Source organism: Argiope bruennichi, chromosome 6, assembly GCF_947563725.1.
Source record: "Argiope bruennichi chromosome 6, qqArgBrue1.1, whole genome shotgun sequence".
In the NCBI taxonomy this organism is placed as follows: domain Eukaryota; kingdom Metazoa; phylum Arthropoda; class Arachnida; order Araneae; family Araneidae; genus Argiope; species Argiope bruennichi.
The window spans coordinates 121,635,852-121,660,381 of record NC_079156.1 but is presented as its reverse complement, the minus strand read 5'-3'; the positions used below and the strand labels follow the sequence as shown (position 1 = coordinate 121,660,381).

At 33.4% G+C, this 24,530-nt stretch overlaps 1 protein-coding gene across 1 annotated transcript in view; it reads left to right on the top strand.

The window, feature by feature from the left end:
• The window catches only part of LOC129972473 (metalloprotease TIKI1-like), a 166,738-nt gene that overhangs the window by 34,342 nt on the left and 107,866 nt on the right, over positions 1-24,530 (top strand). Inside the window, exons 2-4 of the mRNA XM_056086618.1 lie at positions 6,259-6,330; positions 18,596-18,803; positions 21,432-21,575. Coding sequence (XP_055942593.1) covers positions 6,259-6,330; positions 18,596-18,803; positions 21,432-21,575 — 424 coding nt within the window. The remainder of the gene's footprint in view (positions 1-6,258; positions 6,331-18,595; positions 18,804-21,431; positions 21,576-24,530) is intronic.

Genomic DNA, 24,530 nt, shown 5'->3' with positions numbered 1-24,530 from the left:
TGTGCTTAAGTTATGCCTAAATTATTAAGTCCCCATAATCCTTTCCCCACCCCCCCGTAAAGTTTTAAGACATTAAGTATTCATTTCTCTAACAAAATCATTAAAGTAAGTTTCATGTTTATTTTGTATATGTCTCAACTCTTCAAAGGGGCATTTTTAATATTCTAATTCATTTTTGAAACAGAAGGATTATTCTGTCGTGGGCTTTCTTACTGATAATATGGTATGTTTTGCATTTAGCATCATGGTATACTGAAAAGAATCGAGTATGAGTTTAAATTTTCTTATAGGGCAACTGAGTATGAAATTTAATACAGCTTTATACTTTTTTAAGCGAGAAAACATTTCTAATGTCATTTATCCAGCTTAATAAGTTTCAGAATTTTATGATGAATAGCATATGCACAAACAAACAAACAATAAAAAAAAACGTTTAGACAATCAGCTTTTTGACGGAAATGGTCCAAAATTTCAGCCAATTTTGAGGATTAAACTATAGATCATATTTTATTTGTTGCATTTTTTGTATCATTGTATTAATAAATAAACCGATCGACAGATAAATATAATTCCAAAAGTTTGAAACGTAGAGTTTTTTAAAGCTTAGAGATAGCATTTTTTTACAACTTTAACCCTTTTGCCACTAAGGGGCATATGTGATCCAGAGATATTTCAATCTTATTGGGTAAATAAATCCTGTTTTTAGAAGGATTATCATAGAAAGAATCAATTTTACTACAAAAGTTGGGTCTAAAGGATTGATGAGTTCTCATATTGAGGAAAGGGTTGAGTTCTCATACAAGGTCTCACTATGAGTTCTCATATTGAGGAAAGGGTTGAGTTCTCATATAAGGTCTCACTATGAGTTCTCATATTGTGACCTTACCCTCAGGTAGTCTGGGAGTAAGGTCTCAAGAGTGAAAGATTCCAGGGTCCGGATTCGATTCCAGTGGAGTAATTCCAATGTAAAATTCATTGTAACCAACCACGGACCCAATGGTATGGAGCGATAATTTGGAAAGAAGAGCGCCGACTTAGATGCCATCCTCGCCATCTGACTAAGATTCAAAATTCCGAAGTCCGCCCAGAAATAGCTCTCATATTGCTTCAAAATAGGTTGTAAATACAACTAAAATAAATAGATTATTATTTTGCAATTTGGTGTCAAATCATATTCCTTACTTCATTTGTCGATATTGCGTTTCCAAGTCTGTTCACAAATAGACGGATCGCTAGACGGACATGATTCCAAAAATGATCTTTCCGATTTCAGAGAAATCTGCTAATTCTTCGAAATTTTGAAATCGGTTTTTTTTTATAAAATTGCAAAGCCTTTTCTTCGCATATTGCGTACATCTGAGCATGTTGCATATTTCTAACTAGACAAAATAGTCAGCTGAATAAGGGTGACAGATTAAAAGCAAATAAGGACCAAATAAATTTATAATAAATGTAACTTCTATGAATAATAAATGTTAGGAGAGTTTTATCAAGTATAATTGCTCAGGTTCCTATCTGTTTCGTTACGTTCATTTAATTAGAATATTTATAAAAACAAATATGGATACAGGATAGTCTGGCGTCATAAGAGATAAACGAAAGGAATATGTATTCATAAAACTAAAAAAAAAAAAAAAATGCGAATATTTACCTAAAACTAATGTTAGGAAAATGTTAATATTTTATCAAATATAATTGCTCAGGTTCCTATATATTTCACTACTTAAACTTAGTTATTAGAATATTTACAAAAGCAAATATGGATACAAATCAAATATGAACAAACATGGACAAGGACAGAATGACGTTTAACAGATAAATAAAAACAAATACGTATTCATAAAACTAAAAAAAAAAAAAAAGGAAAGGAAGAAAAATATTTACATAACTCGGGCCATTAACATGCTAAAAATGTCCTGAAATATAAAACTAAATTGACTCATTTATTAAAAAAGGCCTTCATAATGTGCCCTACCTAAGGCCACAAATATCTAAATCCACCAATGAGAATATCAAAAAATAAAAAAGTACTCTCCATTTTTTCCATCAATCCAGTTTCATATTACTTCCGCAAACATTTTAAAAAAAGAGACTTCACTTTTTCTACTTCCGCCACTACAGCAGCAGAAATAACTTCAAAAGAATCGACTATCCTATTCCAAACATCGCCATTTTTATTTCTGAAAGCATTCCGCTCCTAATACAAAAACGAAGAAACATCTGCAACCTGCATCGCTTCATTGGACTTCTTTTTCCTCTTTTCGGCCACGTCCATTTCATCATCAAAACAACCCGGTTTAATTGAGTCGAAAATTGAATTTGACCCACAAAATATTTATCATTTTAATACTGTTCTGGATGGTGAATATCTTCCTCTCATCCATCTTCTTTGATATTACCATTAATCAAATTTTTCTTCGCGGCCAATTCATCAGCATCCTCACCATTCATCCACTGAAAATGATGAGGTATTGATACCCACTACCTGATGACTGCTTTGGCTGTGAAACATCCATCTCAAACCTGGTCCAGATCACCGGTTATGTGTCAGGATCTTTTTGCCACGGTGCTTATTCAATAGAGATCGTATTTGATGAAAGAGGAAATGTGTTTCTTTTGTTGGTGATCAATGTCTTCTTCCAAGCTCAAAGCGTTTTTATTTTTATTATTATTATTATTATTAAGTTTTATTTTTCAAAATCAACATATCTGAATTGAGAAATGATCCCATTGCTTATTTAAGGATGATATTAGTTTAGCAGTTAAAATTTGCTATCACTTTGAGCAAAATCATGTTTGAAACCAGTGTGGCGGATTGGTATGAGCGAGGATAGAACCTGGGAGCTTGTGGTTCGCTGCCGACTAACATGACCACAATACAAAAGAAACTGCCCGTATAACGTAACTTTTAACTGGCTTATAAGCTTTCACCACACCAGGAAGGAATTCTTATTTACGTATTGTTTGTACTTGTGGTCATTGTCCTTTCATTTCGAGATATTTTGACAACACCTAAGAAATATGAAACAATTGTTTACTTTATTTACTATAATATACTTTTTTTACTGTGTTTAACTTGATTTGGAATAGATGACATTTTAAGCAAAATTTGACCCCGGCGATGTTTGCCATTTGGAGCGAATTGAATAGCCTGGTGATATTTATAAAATATTTTGTTTATTACAGTTAAAGTCTTGTTTGAAACCAGAGAGGAATTCTTATTTAACTATTCTTTATATTTGCGGTCGTTGTTCTTTCATTTCGAGATATTTTGCGGAGCAATAATTTAAGTTGTATTTTTGTTACAGCACTTAAGAAATAGGAAAAAAATTTCTTATTTGATTTACAAACTGAGTTAACTTGGTGGTTTAGAATAACCACCATTTTAATCAAATTTTATACCTCCGACGATGTTGGCAAAATGTTTTCTTTCTTTTTAATGGAAATCAAGCTCAGATGAGGAATAAATTACTTTTTGCTCCATAAGGTCTTTTGCATCACAACTTTTATTTTGTGTATTTTCTGCAGAAGAATTGTATTTTTGCTGTCGTACTGTGATATAATATTTTTTTTTAATCTGGATTTATAAACTACTTTAATTTACTAATTTGATTCCAAAGATTCGCTAAGCGGCCAACTGACTCTTTGGGCTAATAATTTTCTGCTATCTTTTTTATTTAAAAAATACTAAGATATCCTTAGGTAAGCATATTTAAGCTTGAAACCAGAAATTTTCTTTGGTCCTAGATTTCATTTATTTATTTATTTTTCTTTAAAGTAATGTTTCTCGAAATTACAAACTTACCCAACTTTGAGGTTCTCAGTAAAAAGTATCTAATAATAATGGTAAATAAATGTTTATAATCATGCACTTGATATTTATTTTATATAGTTTTTGTTAAAAAAATCTTTTAAAGCTCCTTTTTAAACCAGAGGGAGTGGTCTCCAAAAAATTTTCTCAAATTTTCTGAAAAAGTCGTTATCTTAGCGAACGCCTTGCATGACTTTTGTGCATAGTAGTTACGAAATATTTACCTTTGGCATGAATTCAGTCTTTTTACAGAATCCATCGTGTTATCCTTGGAGAAATTTTTGGCGATTAATCTCTCGCATACAGTTAATAGTATCCGAAATCTGTTTCAGACCCGTTCAGAAATCTGAAAGACCGAAAATCTGTTCAGACCGTACTGTTTCAGACCCGTTTTTTCCTAACCGATTAAAACCAAAATTTGAAACAGTTGTAGTTACCAAATTTGTAGACAATTGTAGTTACCATACCAAATTTGATATAATTAAATCAGTGTGTTTTTGTGCTATCCCATTCACTGTTTCTGGAAGTACAAATTGATAGACTGTCAATTCCCTGATAGGATTTAGCAGAAACTTTGATAGCTATCTACATTATAGATGTTAAATGTATGTACCGAATTTTATCAATATTGTTCTCGTTTTGGTATTATCGTACTAAGTTATATTCAAACCGTCGGACAAACAGACTTTCTCTAAATGAATTTTTCTCAGAATTTGATAGAAATTTACAAATTTGATCTGAAGACTGTATACCAAATTTCACCTATCTAGATCAAAGCGTTTTTTCAACTATCGTTGATACAGACAGACAGACGGATATTTTCCAAAAATATGTGTTTCGAACTCAGGGTGATCTAAATTCGTATAAATCTCGAATTTGAATTCTTTGAAGGTTATTAAACTTTCTATATACTACGCATACGAGAAAGTAAACAATAGGACATGTGATATCCTTTATCATATAATACACGTCTTAATTATACCATAGCTAATTAAATCAACTACATCTTCTTAAGAATATTTGACCTTAAGATTGATTATTTTTTAATAGTGCATATTGATTGCTGGCTGAGTCATTTTCCTTGTTGCCTACGAGCATTTATTAGCATGGGAGGCTTAGGAATATGTTTAACTCTTCATCGAGATCAACGACATTTTGAAGTGGGAAGTGAGGCACTTCTTCCTTAATCGAGGTTTCGGTCATTTTATTTAATTGATATGAATTCTGAAAGGGTGGTGGAATTAAAATTGTTTTTAAGAAGATCCTGTTATTTAATTATTTCAAAATTTGGAAGATTTAAGTAAATGAAATAATATCTAGAAAACCGAGTTTCCCTCGGTAGTTTTTTTAAAGTAAAATCGTGTATTTTCGGAGAAAATACATAGATACGAATCACCTGCTGTTTACATATGAATATTTTACAATGTTACCTACATATGAGCTGGTCATTTAAATAAAAAAAATCATGAATGAGCTTAGTTTAACGTGTTATTCGAAACAATCTGATATATTACAGGATTAATTTTTCAGTTGATCTGTCATTACTTGTATTTTTCAACTTGCGCTCCGTTTTACCGTGGTAAAATTGGGACCTAGATGACGCTGTGTAACATAATCAGCATGAGAGCAGATAGAAAAATCCCTTAATAGTTAGTTAAAAAGAATTCTGTGTGTGTGCGTGTTGGTAGAATTGTGTTTTTTAGGAAAGATATCTATATAGATAAACTTAAAAAAGCAAAATCTTATTTAAGTATAAAATTTGATCCAAACCGTTAGAGCCGTTTCCCAGATACACGAAATTATATTATATTTGTACAACAATTGCTCGTTTAAAGTTATAAGACAAACAGTTTTTTGGAACAATAAAAGCATCCATCAAATATGTATCTATTTCTTTAAAAAGTGATTTTTTTTCATAATTATCTTGATTTAAAGATTTTAATGAGAGTAAAATTTACCATATAACTTTACTTAAGGGATTTTTAGTGCATGTATCACCCACAAATTATTTATGCTTTGCTAATTATTATTTATTTTGTGTGTGTGTGTGTGTTTGGGAGGTTGTATTATATAGCTATGTTTAACCTTGATGTGACTCTTTTGAAACTTATTAACAATGATTTAATGTGGTTCCGTAATTCAATATTCTTTTGCAGGAAAAGTTCGTTCAAGTGCATTTTACATAACAATTATTTTAGGCTTTTCATTTCTTCACGGACTCTCTTTAAATCGAATATAATCTTTTATTTACTTGTATGAAAGCTTATTTTCTATCAACCACATACTTTGATGTCTTTGTGTTTATATAGTAAGACATGTGTATTAAAAATATTTAAGCAAATATTTTTTATTTTAAATAAATAAATTCAACATATGTATAATATGATGATTTTTCTTTGGTGTATGAGAACAAGCTGCATTGATAATTTTTTTTGTTTTGTTTTCAGATCCAAACTATGGCGACGTTCACAACCAATGGCAGGCGGGAGCAACCACTGAACTGTGAAGACACTGAACAGGTGCGCTTAGTTTTAATTTGTTTATTTATTTCAGCATAGCCTTATTTTTTATTATATTCAATTATGCTTTTTGAGTTATAATGTTGTAAAAATTAAGTTATTTTTTTATTTTTTTTATTCTATTTAAAATTCATTAGTTTTTAATTCTTACTATATGATATAATTTTTAGTAGATTATTTTAAATAAATAAATTTTGATAAAAAAAATTATGTTTTTTTAAAAAATTATCTCAGTAATATAAAAACTAGACATCTATTTTATGATATTCTAAAAACATATAGCAATTCAATTAAAATTGCGATTTTTTTATTTATTTCATATATTTGTTGCGAATTATTTCATATACTTTTCTGTCTATAATTTTATAATTACGGACATTTAGGGCTAAAAGGTAAATGAATGGTCGGAAGTGGTCTCCCAAAAATTTTCTTGCATACTCTCTTATATTGTTATCCAAAAGAAAAATTGAATGACATTGGCATACAACCACAAAACATTTTGGCATGAATTTAGCATTTTTACTGAATCTATCGTTTGTTCCTTGGCGTGTTTTTTGGCGATTAATCCCTGGCATACGGTAAATAATACCCGAAAAATTTTTCCAATAAAATGAAACAAAAAAATTGATACTGAACTACATTTATAATCGCATACCAATGTGATGTATTTAAGTCATTGCTTTTTTTGAGTTATCGAGTTTACATGTTTCTGGAAATATAACCGACAAACGATCCATCCTTTGATGGATTTCTCTCAACATTTGATAAGTGCCTACACTATAGACATTTAATCCGTGTACCAAATTTTATCTATCTAGTTCTCTTCATTTTGTAGTTGTCGTGTTAACTTATATTTGAACAGCAAGACAGACAGACTTCTTCTAAAGGATTTTGCTCAAAATTAAATAGAAATTTACGTCTAGCTCAAAACGTTACAAAGTTACCTTTGTCACAGACGGCGAGACATTTTCCAAAAAGACTCAAATTTAATTTGCTCAAAATTTGATAGAAAACTACAATTTTGGTTTAAAAACAGTAGACCAAATTGCATCCGTCTTATTCAAAGAGTTTTCTTTGCCCATTTTTGAGTTATCTGTGTCATAGGCAGGCAGGCAGGCAGGCATACATAATGCCGAGAATGTATTTTTCGACCTCAGAGTGGTCTGAAAAGTGGAGATTCGTCACAATCTCGACGTTGAATTTTTTCACGATTATAATACTTTCGCTGTATTTGGTACACGAGAAAGTAAAAACATATCTCATTCATATCTCGTTTCTCCCCAGTTAATGGCATAGCGGAAATAAGTGACGCCCGAGGCATAATATGAATTTTGGACCCTTAGTTACCATCTGAGGCTGGGCATGTATAGACTGCGTACAGAGCACGGTTTTATTTTTTCTTTAAATATTTTTCTTTAAAATGAGACATATATGCGCTAATGATTTGTCTCCATAGCAACCTAAGTTGGTGTCCCGAGCATCTGTCCCCCTCCTTCCTTTCCAGTCTCTATATTCCTATTTCCAATTTCATTTTTTTTTAATTTAATAACCCTAAACTATTCAGGTTATTCTGTAATGCATAAAGATCAATGAGCAAATATCTAGAAGGTGAGAAGGAAAGAAAGTTTCTTTATCATTGTTATGTTTTACAAGCTCCCATCATTGGAAAAAGAGTTAAAATCAAGAGTGTCAAACTCGCGACTCGAAGCGAATAATAATTGCAATTGCATTTGCAGCAAACACAATTAGCAAAATTTTTACTTTCTCGTATATGTAGTATAGAGAAAGTATTGTAATCATCAAAAACTTTGAGTTGGCGTCGTGGTATAGGGGCAGCGTGTCTTCTCCGTGTTCTGGGCGTCCTGGATTCGAATCCCGGTTCGGGCATGGTTGTTCTTCTGTATCTATCTGTGAGATGCTTGATTGTACCCCCCTGTAAAAAGGGGTTGTGCAAGCGAATGTTCTGGGCCCTATTCAAGGCTGCGAATCCCTGGTATGGCATTAGCGTACATTAGTTAGGAAATATAGTCATTACGTTTGCATGTATGTGAAAGCACTGACCGACATATGGTCGATTCTTTGATTGATTTGGCTGAAAATTTGGTAAGAATCTATATTTTTGATGTTTAACTTGTTACCGAATTTTATCTATCAAGCTCTTTAAATTTTGTAGTTATCAAATTCACTTTTACTCGAACAGTCAGTCAGCCAGACGTCCTGTAATTGGATTCCCTTCAAAATTTGATGGAAATCTACTATTTTGATTTTGTCTAAATGCCAGATTTCATTCATCTAGCTCAAAATCGATTTTGATTTATCGTATCCATTGGTGGATAAATGAATCTACATAATTCCTAGAATGTTTTTCGAACTCATTAAATCAGAAACGTGCGGCCGTCTTTGAATAGGGGTAGCATGTCTTTCCCGGGTTCGAATCCCAGTTCGGGCATGGTTGTTCTTATTCTGTATTCTATCTATTAGATGCTTGATTGTACCCTCCTGTAAAAAGGGGTTGTGCAAGCGAATGTGACGCGCGAAGTAGCTAAGTCGTACTTTGGGAGCTACTGAAGAAGCAAGAGCCGCTCCCTCGGCTTAAATCGTTGACAGATAATTGTCAGCGGACTTGTAAAGGGCCACAAGTCACAACAAAATTTTGAATTGGAGATTTTGATGCGTATTTACATTTCAGTCCTCAACCACATTCGAATAACACGTTTTTGGTATTATGTCTGTCTGTCTGTGAACTCAATTATTCAAAAACATTTTGAGCTAGATGGATGAAATTTAGTATATCGTCTTTACACAAAAATTATTGATTTTGTTGCTAATTTTCAATAATCTCAGCATGATTCTTGAAGACAGCACATTTATTAGACAAAGAAAACGAAAAGAAAAGAACACACGTATTCACAATTACGCACACAGCATCATGAATCATCGGGAGGAATGGTGCTGGAACGAAGCATCAGAATCGTAATCAGACAAATATTCCTACGCGAGAAAAATAGTCCTCTCGATTCATCCCAACAGATTTCTATCAAATTTTGACCAATATCCGCTCAGAGGAAGTTTCTTTGTCCGGCTGCTCGAATATAATTTCACATGATGACTACAAAAAGAAGAGAGTCAGGATGGTTAAAATTCTATAAAAGTATTTAATAGTCTAGACACCTTTTAAAATTTTGAGCCAAAATCGACAAAGTATTGAGTGTCTATCGGTCTATACGTTCAGAAACATGTAAACGCGATCATTCAAAAACGCAATGACTTAAATATATCAAATTTGGTATGGTTTTTTTTTTTTTTTTTTTACTACAACTGTAGTTCTGTTTCAAATTTTTGTTTCAATCGTTTGATAAAAACGTGTCTAAAACACATATCGAATCACGGAATGCCAGGGATTAATCGCCAAATATTTCGCCAGGATTGGCACGATAGATTGAGTAAAAATGTTAAATTCAAGCCAATGTTTAATATTTCGTAATTATTGTACACCAATACCATGCAAGGCGTTCTCTGAGATAACGCCTTTATTACATAGTAGGCAATAAAGTTTGGGCGAGATTACTACCGGGACTTTTATAAAAATATCGTATCTTAACGACAAATCACGTTATTCGGTAACTGTTCTTAATTGAAACAGAAAGGGATTATTCTGATTTGTTTAGCTATACCGAGATATTGTGGTTTCACTAAGGTTAAAATTCCCTGGAATTTTGTGCTTGAATTTTGAAAATATTTGGCAGTCAGGTTTGAAAACATTTGGAAATTGGCATAAGAAATTATTTCCGTGTTTGCATGTTTCTGTCAGATTCAGAATGATCGGAATTGCCTTGGAAGAATTTTGAAATAATTCACTGTAGATAAGATATTTCTCGAAATAGCAAAGGGATATGTGGTATCTGGGCGGGGGTGGGGGGATATTCGAGTTGGCTTTTTCTTTTCTTTTTTTATGCAGTGTTTTCAAAATAAACCTACATTTCTATAAAAATGGAGCTTTGATTTTTGTTTTATTTTTGCTGCTATCTAAACATACAACTTATGCTTAGTTGGAACATGCTGGTATTTATGCTTGATTTCTTGGTTTAAACTCTTTACATTTTAGATTTAAACACACTGTAAAGCCTAAAATGTCAGGGGTGACTCGTTCGTCAGGACTACTTAGCTACAGCACCCCCCCCCCCTTCATTAAAATTTTATAGTTGCATTTTCATTTTCTTAATCTAGTTTACTATTTTTCCATTCTACGAATTCGATGTTTTTTGCCTATTTTTTCAATCTTTTATATTCAAGGAGAATGGGGGGAAAAAGCCAGAAGAAGAACAACCATGCCCGAACCGGAACTTGAACATAGGAAGCCCAGATAGAGCACGGGGAAGACGCGCTATCTTTTGCCAAGACGCCGGCACGTTTCTGATTTAATGAGTTCGAAAAACATTCTAGGAATTCTGTAGACTCATCTATCCACCTATGAACCCGATAAATCAAAACCGGTTTTGAGCTAGATGAATGAAATCTGGTATTAAGACAAAATCAAAATAGCAGATTTCCAACAAATTTTGAAGGAAATCCAATTACAGTACGTCTGGCTGACTGACTGTTCGAGTAAAAGTGAATTCGATAACTACAAAATTTAAAGAGCTTGACAGATAAAATTTGTTAACAAGTTAAACATCAAAAATATAGATTCTTACCAAATTTTCAGCCAAATCTATCAAAGGATTGACCATCTGTCAGTCAGTGGTTTCTCATACATGCAAACGCAATGACTATATTTCGTAACTAATGTACGCTAATGCCATACCAGGGATTCGCAGTGTTGAATAGGGTCCAGAAGTTTATGCGGTGGAAGGGGTGATAAGATCTTTAGTGCGAAAGTATGCGAGAAAATTTAGAGGAGACCACTTCTATTGGATAGATAGGTATTATTCTAATCATTTGATGGATCTAAAGGTACATAATCGAGTCTAAAATGTTTCGATATTTAGATGCTCCAGAATAGTTATTCGAATTTCAGATTTATTCATTACTTTGCCCCATTTCAATTCTCAGTAAACACTCTATAATACCCGCTATCAGTATTATGGTATTATTCTTCACAATAATTCAATGCAAACCAGCACAGCTTTCATGTACTGGTTTGATTCATCTATATTAACGTCCCGTTTTAAAGCAACACTAGAGCGTTTTGGGGAAGGATCTCGTCATTTTGAACCACGGTCAGATGAAGAGGACGACACCTGAGCTTGTACCCACCTTTCCAAACTTCCATACCACATCAGTGGGAAGATGTTTGGCCCGACGGATTTGTCGTGCACCAGACCCGCTTACACGACGGTTCTTCGGTGGAATCGGGTCTAGACCTTGAAGCCCTCCGGTTCCGAAGTCGAGACCTTACCACCAGGCCACCGCTGCTCTTATTCACATATGGGAATATGACTTTTATTGAAGAGTATGCGATAAAGGTTTTAGAAGACCACATGAACTGATTTAAAATTGCAATTTATTGTTACATATTTTTTGCAGTATCGCTCCTTTCTAAGCTAATTAACCGTCACTGTGAAAGACGTTTATGTGATGCATGTTTTGTACTACATCCAATAAACAAATATCAAGTTCGTGCCTAAAAGATGCAAAAGAAAATTCATTTGTTATTGTTATTAACGCACTAAAATTTTTGTAAATCTCGGTCTCTTAATTCTTAATACATTTAACCATCATTTTAACTTTTTACACTCAGAAAAGTAATTCGATGCAAAATTATTTAACTTACACAAAGACTTGCTTATTTCAATGAGGCCGCGGTGGCCTGGTGGTAAGGTCTCGGCTTGTGAGCCGTAGGGTTTCAGATTCGAGACCCGATTCCATCGAAGAACCGTCGTGTAAGGGGGTCTGCTGCACGTTAAATTCGTCATGCCAAACGTCCTCCCACTGAAGTGGTATGGTGTGGAGAGGAGGGTGCCAGCTCAGGTGTCGTCCTCGTCATCTGACCGCGGTTCAAAATGACGAGGTCCGTCCAAAAAAATATCCCTAGTGTTGCTTTACAACGGGATGTTAATATAACTAAACTAACTTTCAATGAAAACAAATATTTATTGTAGTTTGAATTTTACCGAAAAATTAATCTACAACTTCTTGCCATTCTTTAGGTACTTTTTAAAAATCAAAATTAAATTTAAAAAAAAAACGTCAAAATGAATCACCATCTGAGTGCAAAGGGTTAAAAATGTTTTCATTTCCACTGCATAACAGTTCTAATAAAAACATTCCTCAAATAAAGTTCCAGATACACAATCTACATTATCACTTTCACAAACAAGCGGATGATTTATTTCTTCTAAATCACTACCGCAATTTACAATGCAAAGATAAGAAAAATCGGAATAAACAGACCTGTCAAAACCAAAACAAAAATATGTTTGCTCCGACAGAACTCGCGTCATGGCTGTAAAAATCGAAGAATGAAGTGCAAGAAATTGATTTATGGGGCCCTCTTTGCTTTACATTCGTCTTAACCTTTGCAAAAGTGGAGTGAAACGAGCTTAACTGAGTGCTGATGGGTCTTTCGAATAATATTATTCCATCCAGCAGGCGAAAAGGGTGAGTGACACGGGCGCCTGGACTCGCATTCGACTCTCTTGCCACATTATTAAGCTTAATGACAACGTTAAATCTTTCTTTATGGCTGTTCTTCTTTGAGCCGAAGTCGGCCGAAAACAATTACGCCAGCTTCTATGCGGCCGACGGGCGTCGGATTGTTGAGTCCTGGGATTAATGTAAACAATTTGATCTACAGTTGTTCTGAAGGACTTCGGTGTTTGTTTCTTTTTATGAGTTTTGTCACTGGCTGGTTATTGAAAGATATGATTTTGATGGCAATAAGATAGCGGATCTAAACGTAATAGAATGGACAATCATGTTAGGTTGATTCTACGTAATTCTAAAGAATCAATAATAATAAAACAGAAATTCATTATAAAAAATTACAAAGTTATGAGAGATAAGATAAATAAAAATAGATTATATATTTCGTTCTAATCATTTTTTCCTATGAGGGTAATTGCACCAGTGGTCATTTAAGAGTGATCGTATCTTATATGTGTAATGAGTTGGATGGCTATCTTATTAGGCTTATTGTCTCCCCGAAACTTTCCCGCATACTCTCCATTAAAGATTGTATTCCTATCTTACAAGGGATTGCAATATCGGACCAAAAATTCAATACCGGTATTCGGTATTTTTTAGATCTTAATACCGGTAGTAGAAATTTTAGAAAAAGAAAGAAAATACAGGTGTTTCTTTGTTTTATTTGTCAGTTTTATTAGAGAGTGTAAATATCACAAAAAAATAATTTGTAACTTATAAATTATAACAGTATATAATCACAAAAAAGTAAAGAATCTTATTTATTTAAATCACAAAAAAAGTGTAAATATCACTATTCAGTCTGTGGTACTATTGCAAATTTTTGAAATGTGATCTTAAAAAACATAATGCATCCATTGTACTGTCATTAAGCCTGAAAAGTAATTTTGTGTAAAAATTATCAGCTGTTGAAAACGTTCTTTCGGCATCTAAGCTAGTTGGTGGTACTTTAGCAATGCGCGATACACTTTTTCCAAGTATTTGCCTCTAAATCCCTCATCTTCAAATAAATCGATTTCTCGTCGGATGATTTTGGATATAGCTGATTTCTGTATTGTATTTTTGTTTGTTGAAACTTTTTTTTATTTATCGCTACTTCTAATTTTTGTTCAAGAGACAATTCCTTTTCACTATCGACATTAGTGTCATCATAATCTTCGATAACTGTTCCGAATTCTTCTAAATAGGTTTGTGGGTAAAAAATTTTAAGAAAATTTACTATAAACTTGATCAGATTTAAATTGCTTAGTCTCTTTTCTTCTTTTACATTTTCATTTTCAAAATCATTATAATTATGTAAATACCGTAAGACATTTTCTATTTCGGTATGCCTTTCTTCTGTGTGATTTTTCAATGTAATATATAATTCTTCAGATAGTGATATGTGCTGTTCTTTCAGTGACTGCAGCATGAAATTTATTGTTGCATTAGCTGTTAATAAATTAGAATCTCTCCGACATGATGCCTCAATAGCCAGTTTTATTGGAAGAAGAGCTGATACAGTTCTGGATATTAAGTCGAATTCACTATCTGAAAAATTAATTTGCAGGTTTAAGTCGATTATTGCTTTTTCGATTGGATTTCTCAGTTTCAAAAATCTTTCCATCATTAGGAGTAAATTGTTAGGAGTAAAAAAAATTTCTAGTAAATACCGAAAAAAAAAAAAAACGATATTTAAAGCTGTGAAAACCGGTATTAGAAAATTGTACAAATGGCCCAAAATACCGGTATTCGGTATTCCGAAATTGCAATCCGTACTTCTTACTCATTACCCCTGAGGAACTTAATCTCCTCAAAACTTCATTACATTCTCTCAAAAAAAAAATATAAAAAAAATTCTTAGTCTCTTTCCTTAGAATAAGATTGGGGACCTTGGGAAAGGCTTCGAATACTTTGCATTCCATTGCTGAACGATTGTTACGAAATATTGATCTTTAACGTGAATGTTGGACTTTTACTGAATCTATCGAAAAGAGAAGTATTTTAGGTTGTTTCGATTAAAATAAAAATTTGACACAGAATTACATTTCTATTCACAAGATAACACACCGAATTTCAATGATTTAAATCATTGCGCTTTTCAGTTATTTGCATACATGCGGAGAAACAGACCAACAGGCGTTTAACCGTTATTGGATTTCGTTCAAGATTTGATAGTATCGGTGTTATAAATGCTTAACCTGTGTACCGACTACTATCTATCTAGTTCTATGCGTTTTGTAGTTATCGAGTGTATTTATAATTGAATAAATAGACAGACAAACATCCTGCGAATGGATTTCGTTCAAAATTTGATAGTATCGGTGTTATAAATGCTTAACCTGTGTACCGACTACTATCTATCTAGTTCTATGCGTTTTGTAGTTATCGAGTGTATTTATAATTGAATAAATAGACAGACAAACATCCTGCGAATGGATTTCGTTCAAAATTTGATAGTATCGGTGTTATAAATGCTTAACCTGTGTACCGACTACTATCTATCTAGTTCTATGCGTTTTGTAGTTATCGAGTGTATTTATAATTGAATAAATAGACAGACAAACATCCTGCGAATGGATTTCGTTCAAAATTTGATAGTCTACAAATTTGATCGCAATTCCATTTTTCGAATTTTAACCGTCTAGCTCAAAGCGTTTTGCGTTGTCGTGTTCACAGAGAGATAGACTGACAGTGCCAAAAATGTATTGTTGTTTTTTTTCTGACTCAAAAAAGTCTGAAACTTGGAGATGTGTCAAAATCTCGGCTTCGAATTTTTTGGCTATTTTAATACTTTCTCTATACTTCATATACTAGAAAGTGAAAAGATTGGAAAGTTTTTAATTCAGAATTTGGTTCAAATTTACAATGTTAAGAATCCAGATCGAATTTCATTCATGTATGCTCACTGTCTATGCTCATATATTATCAGAAAGTCAGACATAAAACTTTCAAACCTTCCAAAATCGAAAGAAAAAAAAATCAATGTCTTGGAAGTCTAAAAAATGCAAATTCATCAAAATCCATACAACTTCAATATTTCCTTTTCTGATGCTTCGTCTACATGAAAATACAAAAATGATATTTAATTCTAATTCCTAATAAATTCGAGACATTTCTTGAATCAAAGATAAAAAAACACAAAATGAGACAGTCACGGCTTATTCCAAATAACTTCCTCATTAACCTCATTAACAACTCATTAATTTTCTGTTAAAAATCAAAAGCTTCACAAAGCTGCCACTATTTAAAAACTGTAATAAACATCCAAGTGTGAAAACACATTCGTCGCACACTTTCTCTCATTCCGAGGGTATTTTTAACGCGTTTCCTTGTTTTAAAGCTCGCTATCTTTACGGAATTACTGCTTCAATTAGGGTTTATCAACCAGACCTTAAAATAGCTGCGTATGTTCAACTGAGGTTTCAACGAGTTTTCCCCCAGACTCATCAGGGAACCCTAAGAAGCAGAAAGAGAAAAGCGGCGCACTTCGTTTGAGGCGAAAGTCACCCAAGAGCAAAGTTTCATTAGAAAAAAAAAAAAGAATAAAAGTAAAATGTGAAATTATTCTGCCTTTGATTTTATTTTCTCATATATAAAATGCTGAGAAACGATTATAATTATCAAAAGAAAAAAAATAGAATTCGAGATTTTGAAGAATTTCACCCTCCAGTTTTTAGACTTTCCTGAGTTCGAAAAACACAACTCTTTTTCTCGGAAAATGTCTGCCTGTCACAATCTAAAACGCTTTGAGATAAATGTAGATATGTCAGATTTTAACCTCTTGCCTGCCGCGGCCGTATATATATACGTCTCCCTAAGTCAATGTGTTGGTGTATGTACACACTTGAAGCTTCGAAAATCGTTCAAAATATCGAATATTTTTTATTAATAATTTAATAATGTTCTCTTATCCTTTAGCTTTAAAACGATACCAAGATGTTGTCAATATTCGGAATATTTCTCGAGTTATAATTATTTTTCTTAAGGTGCTTTCATTAGAAACTCTAGTTACGGTGTTTTTAAAACTCGTTTTATGAAGAATGATATTTTCCCACTATGTTGCTTCATTCAAACAATCATAACTCAACAAGAAATGAACCAAATACAGATATTTATATATCAAAATAATCTGTATGAAGTAACGGATGTTTTGTGCCTCAATCAAAGTTATATTTATCGAAATAAATTTTTAATAGCTATTTAAAAGTTAAAATGACAGAAAAAATCTCGCTTTTTCTATTCATCGTTGATGAAAAAATTGTTTAAAAAAACTATATATTTTTATAACTTGATTGAGGCAGACAACATGAAAACTAATATTAGGCATCGTTTCCGACTAGAATTGTGTGTCTGTACAAATTAGAATTTAAGATATCATGTTTCAAAAAATAGGCTAATTAGCTCATTCAATATTATTTAATTAATTAATAATGAGTGTAATATGGTTTTTTCTCACTGAAATGAGTTTAAACATGTATTAATGACTTACTATGAAAAAACTGGATTTTTAAAGTTAAAATTTTAAAAAATTTCTTCTAGTATGTACATACACCTTAAATGCCCCTGGCGTATATATACATCTCCCTAAATCAATGTGTTAACTGCCCCTGGCGTATATATACGTATATATATACGTGGCACTGGGGACCGAATCTCACAAGTTATCCTCGGCAGGTAAGGAGTTAAGCAAAATCTGTTCAGAACTCTGTCTATCTGGCTGTACGAATATAAGTTAACACAATAACTACAAAACGTAGAAAGCTGGATGGATAAAATTTGGTACACAGATTTAAAATCTATATTGTAGACATCAATCCAATTTTGAGCCAAATCCAACGGAGGGTTAAGCGTCTATCTGTCTGACGTCAGACCACTCCCGTTGTTTGCTTGTTTTTTTTTTTTTTTTTTTTAACTTGTCTTCTGTTTTCCCACTTATGATGTTCCACAGGGGGGGAAATGCACATCATAATTGAGGATGAGAAGCTTACGACATAGTGGTTGGTTCTCGCAACTCTTGTGGATACAGAAAAAGGTGGGGGTCTGCATTCTCCCATCTATGACCGGACGGACTTCCTTAGGGAAGTGTTGCACCGTGACCGATGATGGCCCTTAGGACTTAACCACAGTTCCCACCAGTGTTGCTGTTATAGCTGTCCGGCCATTTAGATTTTTCCGTATGCTTTCCGGCGAGTCGTAGTAACCGGTTTGTGGTTCCATTTACGATGCACATAAAGATAAATTATTGTATTCCTCAAAAAATTAGAGATTTGTATGAATCTGAATTCATAATTCATCGAAGAAAAGGATTTAGTTTTGAATTAATAACTTATGGAGAAAAAAAAGGAATTAGTTCGGAATTCATAACTTATGGGTGAAAGGATTTAGTTCTGAATTAATAACGTATGGAAGAAAAGGATTTAGTTCTGAATTCATAAATTATGGAAGAAAAGGATTCAGTTCTGCATTCACAACTTGTTTTATGACATTAAATTAAACGAAAAAGGGCACTATATGAAATCAAATTCATAAATAAAAAAGTAATAAATACTGCTCTATACTTACTTACAAAATTATGAATTCGAATTTTTGATGTTGGGCATGGCCACACAAATATTTAACTTTTTGTACTTCTTTTCAGGGTTCGCCTTTCTTGTGGACGCTTCCAGGCAGGGAGCCTCCGGTGTATTTCTTCGGCACCATCCACGTACCTTACACACTAGTCTGGGGCCACGTGCCCTGGCTTGCCAAGAGGTCCTTCGAGAGGGCTGACAGTGTATTCTTCGAGCTCGACCTCACGGACCCCGAGACAGTGGCACAACTGTCCAGCTGCCAAATGCTCCCCTCGGGTAAGTTGGAATGTTAAACTAGTTCTTCAGTTAGGTAAATATTGATCGTAAAAGTCTAAAAAAATTTGGACTTCGGCAATGAAAACTAATCTTTTATTATTTTATATTCTTGTTTAAAGATTTAGCTTTCTGCTGATATATGTCACCGGCTTATGTTGTAATAATGATCCATCTTTTCTTTAAAATTTGAAGGTAATTTTTCTATCCCAAAATACTTTCCAGCTTCTCTTAAGAAACCTGTGATGTTTATCACATTTAATACAAAGCATAAATGAGTTTGTGTAAGTTTCGTACTTTTATCTATTCAAACTTGGTTACAGAGCTATGAGGAATTCGTATATTATAAGCGTCTGGAAAATTATGTTAAATATTATTCATTGATTTGTAATTAAATTTATTAAATTGGTACTTAGTTATGAATGTAATTCATTCAAAGTTAAATTACCTTACACTGGATAAAATGTTATATGATATGCTGGTTCCAAAATAGTGTCGCATTGAGAAGAGGCAGTCGACTCTCCATGGCCGAATGGTCATAGCACTCATCTCATAATCAAGAGATCGTAAGTTCGAATCCCGCTAGAGACAATGCGATTCACAGTCTGTGTAAATACTGAATTCCTTGATTTTATGTTTCCCTTTATTTCAGGTTCCAGAAGATTCTGGACCTTTCTTTAGTTTACCAGACAAGTGTTTTGGACTTTTCTTACTGCCTCCAGAAAAGTATTCTGGAACTTTCTCTGCTAGTATAAAAGCAGAAGATCTGTCAGTCACTGTGTTCAGAGTTCAGTTAATAAATTGGTTTAGCTCTACTTCTTGTGTGTGTCATTGAGTTCCACACTCAAGTACCTATGTGACAATAGCATTGATCAGAATTATATCTCTTAATAATTAAGACGTGTTTATTTGTGGGGGAGGGGATTGGCCTCTACGGGTCAAATTGTTTGACTTAATACCAACAAATATAGTGCGTATATAATTTACAGGATAAAAATGTGCTCCTCATTCAATTTTTTAAAAAATTTTGCTAATTAGTTTTTAGTTAGTTAGTTTTAAAAATTTAGTTATTAATTAAATATTAAGATGAATTTTAGCGTTTTTCTGGAATAATTTCAAAAAGGTTATGCACAGAAATAAAATTTACTCCTTTTCAAAATTTAAAACATTGTTTTTTTTAATGACAACAAACAAACTTTCTTAAATTTTAACAACTTTAAGAAAATATCCTCTTGTTAAATTTCCAATAGTATATTATATTATCACTCTAAAATTGTCGTTTTCATTATTCATCGAATATTCAATGACGTGGTTTTTCTTCCATTGCTAAAAGCTAAAGAATTTTGTTTAATAACTATGTAGTTTACAAGACAAAAAAGAAATTGAAGTGATATTTCATTTCAAGTTCCCGAGACTACCACTTTCCGATTCTTGCACTTCATTAGGGTTGGTCCGCAGAAAGATGAATGGAGATACGTCACCCAATTCGGCATTTATCCTATTCTTAAATGTAAACATCACCTCCTTCATCCTTCCCCTCACCCCTTTTTTTGACGAAATAAATGCGTCCTGATGTCCAAAAGCGCGGAAGGTTTTAGAATCCGAAAATGAACAATACAACATCATGGATAGAATATAGATATAACGGATATTTATGTTTTAAATATTGGTGTGATGTTATGGATGTTAGATTAGTGTTTAATAACAACAATATTTACAGTTATTTGATGAAACAACCGTTAGTTTTATTATTTCCTTTTAAATATTGGTCCGATGTGGCAACGTAGCAAAGTCTTGGTCCCGTTACTGGACGTGAAAAGGTTTCGAAACATGTTTCCACGTAAAATCCGCTATCTTTACAGATCTGATACATACTAAATCCGCCCAGATCAAATATGCTGATGATGTGTGGAAATTTAAAAAAAAAAAAAGTGACATTTCAGTCAACGTCATCTGTTTCTGGTTCGAAATAACAAAGCTGATCCTAAAATATTTATTATATGACTTCGAAATGAGACGTTAATCTAGTGAAATCTGATGAATATTCGTGATCAAAATCAATTAATAGGTAAGGTAAATTGCGGGTATCATTTATTGCCATGAAGATTAGAATACAATGTGTCATAGCATAAAATTGTCTATTATAGTATTAATGTCGACGGCCCTCCAAATTTGTAAAGAAATAACAATTAATGAGTGTTGAGAAAAAAAATTATTATATGCGGACTATATGTGTTGTATGCGATCTGAAGCCGACGAGACTTCATTTTGCAGCGCAATAATTGAATTCTAATTGCAAAATACAAACATAATTTTCAAATCAAATGCGAAGTTTATTGTTGGCATATATAAGTTGAAATCTACTTTAATGTGCACCTTAACATCGCTAAGATTCCCAATAATGTCAAGTCGCACAAAGAAGAGGATAGCTGGAAGAACTACTCCACTTGCTTGTTTTGGCGTCAAACTCAAGGATCACATTAAAGTAAATTTCAATCATATAATACTTTTCTGAAACTGCTTTGAAGGGTTTTTTTTTTTTTTTGGAAGCCAAATTATTTCAAATGGCGCATTCTTATAGTTAAGGCATACTTTACTATAGATTAATATTTACTTATGTTTTTTTAACAGGAAAAACACTTGCAGATATCTTACCAGAGGATATGTACAAAAGACTCAAGGGTCATTTGGATTACGTCAAACTTATGATTCCAAGTTGGATGCAAGATGAACACAGAGGACTCTATTCAGAATACCTCTTCAAAGCCATTACAGGTGAAAAATTTAGTCTTTTCTCTAACCCCAAAATATCTCCCAATTTTCTCTAACGCTGCATATTCTTTCTTAAAATTATATATATATATATATATATATATATATATATATATATATATATATATTGTTACAAGCCTGTAAAGTTGCTTCTCAGCATGGTTAGTTCTATCAACGGAAAGACTGTTTTACAATCATCTGTATTGGATGCTGCTTGGGTACCGAGCCAATAGCCCCAGAGCTTGGCGACAAAATGGATAATTCTAGAAACTTCGAGAATTTTAACGATCCGTCCATTAGGAACCGAGATGTGTCCGATTCTTAGCCCACCTCCCGGGAGCTATAAAAGGACGGTAGTCTCAAGCTCCAAGGAATCGGAATCGTAGACAAGTAACGAGTCTTAGAGAGGACAACGAAGCAACGGCGGAGTACCAGTGTTGTGTGAAGCCCAAGCTATTGAGTTGTGTGCCGAGTCCTGTTGTCTATTGTGGAAGTAGCATCGAGTCCTTTGAGGAGTAGCCATTCGTATAGCAGCGTGTCGGCAGCTGGATACAGCTAAAGCGAGGAGACAGTGGAGAATTTCAGCCGCATGGAGAGACCATAGAGCGAAGCTCCGAGTAACCCGCCTCCTGGTGAATTCTGTCTGGCCGCATTGTGTGCTGTGGTCGATTACTACTTGCCTGCTACTGTTTGCTACAATGTGCTGCTGTGTGTTGTCCTGTGTATGTTTTGGCTGTATATAGTTGTCGTCTTTGTATTCGTCGTCTCTGTCTTTGTGTAAATAAATGTCGTTGTGGTTTTCCACTGAGGCCCGTTGATTGTTCTCACACCATACAATATATATATATATATATATATATATATATATATATATTGGGAAATTGGTTCCCCAGCCCCAACGAATTCTCCATTTGTCATTTTATTTAAAAGCTAATGGCCTCTACATGCATCATTGATGGTCGACTGCCTTCCTCTACATTCAATTCCTTATTTCTTATCTGTATATTTTCTGTGGTAAGAAATGTCAACAGAATTCACCAGTCACAAGAAATACACCAACTTGGCCACTTTTAATTTCAAATAAAAAAAAATCTGACCTCTTGATGCGCTGCAAATGATTAATGCTTACAAAATAAAACCATAGATGCTTACCATAGAAACCAAAGACCCAGAGATGCTTACAAAATAAAACCATAGCACAGCCTTTAACCTCTACAACAGGATCGATTTCACCAATTAATATCAGCTATTTTCAGGCATAATTGATCAGTATCGTGATGAAAACTATTGCATTTATAGAAAAATTTCAAAAACGTATCGTTTGTGGAAAAATTCCTCCCACTTTCCCATTTTGGAAAGACATCGCAAAATAAAGCCATAGCACAGCATAGCTAATTAGTAATTTCATTATAGTTACTGGATTTATAGAAAAATTGTAAAAACATATTACTTGAGGGAAAATCGCTTTTCCTCTTTCCTTTTTGGAGAGATCGCAAAGTAAAGCCAAGACATAGCCTTCAGCCTCTACAATTGGATCGACTGGAAAATAGGCTATTAATATCGCCTATTTTTATGGATAGCTAATTAGTACATTCAGGATAATTACTGGATTTATAGAAAAATTTCAAAAACATATTGCTATAGAGAAGATTGCTTCCCTCTTTCCCATTTTAGAGAGATATTGCAAAATAATACCATGACGCAGTCTCTACAACAATGGCGCAAATTAAGTAAAGCCAAGACATAGCCTCGAGCCTCTACAATTGGATCGAGTGGAAAATAGGCAATTAATATCGCCTATTTTTAAGCATAGCTAATTAGTACCTTTAGGATAATTACTGGATTTATAGCAAAATTTCAAAAACATATTGCTATAGAGAAGATTGCTTCCCTCTTTGCCATTTTAGAGAGATATTGCAAAATAATACCATGACGCAGTCTCTACAACAATGTCGCAAATTAAGTAAAGCCAAGACATAGCCTCCAGCCTCTACAATTGGATCGATTGGAAAATAGGCAATTAATATCGCCTATTTTTATGCATAGCTAATTAGTACCTTTAGGATAATTACTGGATTTATAGAAAAATTTCAAAAACATATTGCTATAGAGAAGATTGCTTCCCTCTTTCCCATTTTAGAGAGATATTGCTGAATAATACCCTGACGCAGTCTCTACAACAATGTCGCAAATTAATATGGCCTGATTTAATATATCTTTATGAAAATTATTGGTTGTATAGAAATATTTCAAAAACATATCTTTGCAAGAAGATTTTTGTAAAAATTTTGCATCTGATTTCTAATGTATCGTCTTCCCCTTTTCTACCCAAGGACGGGCCTTAAGAGTGCCTCATGATAAAAATGAAGTAAAAATCAAAAATAGACCCATGTCGCTTCCAGTGTCGCAAGCCGTGCTTTGAAGTCGCGTGCTCTAATGCAAAGTGTCATGCTTACAGCGATACCGTCTTCTAAGCTAAGTCGTGCCGTAGATTAACGATTCGTCACAGCTGTTGGATGCCTGGTGGCATGAAGCTCTGGCATCACTCTCCTACGAAGAGCCAGAGAAGACATTTTTTCCGGTTCCTGTCAACTCTTGTTTATCGGTTGTGAGAAGTAGGGCAGAACTGACACTTTTTCAGAGTTTTGCAGATTTTTTTTTTTTTTTTACCTGTTGATACAACAAACATCTGCGTCAGTTTAGATGGGGAAGAGAGAGAAAAAAAATGGCATTTTCACTTAATTATCGATTTTTTTTTCTCTGTGTACCACGTATACAGGTGTCCTTCATGTTCGTTATTGTGGTTTTGATTAGTGTCATAAAAAATATTGTTATCATAAATTTCAGAAATGTGGTATCAAATTTCAGTTTGATACATTTAGAAATAATTGGGGACACGAACACTGTAACACAGTTGAAGCAACACAGCTAGAAAATTGATGATATCATGAATTTCAT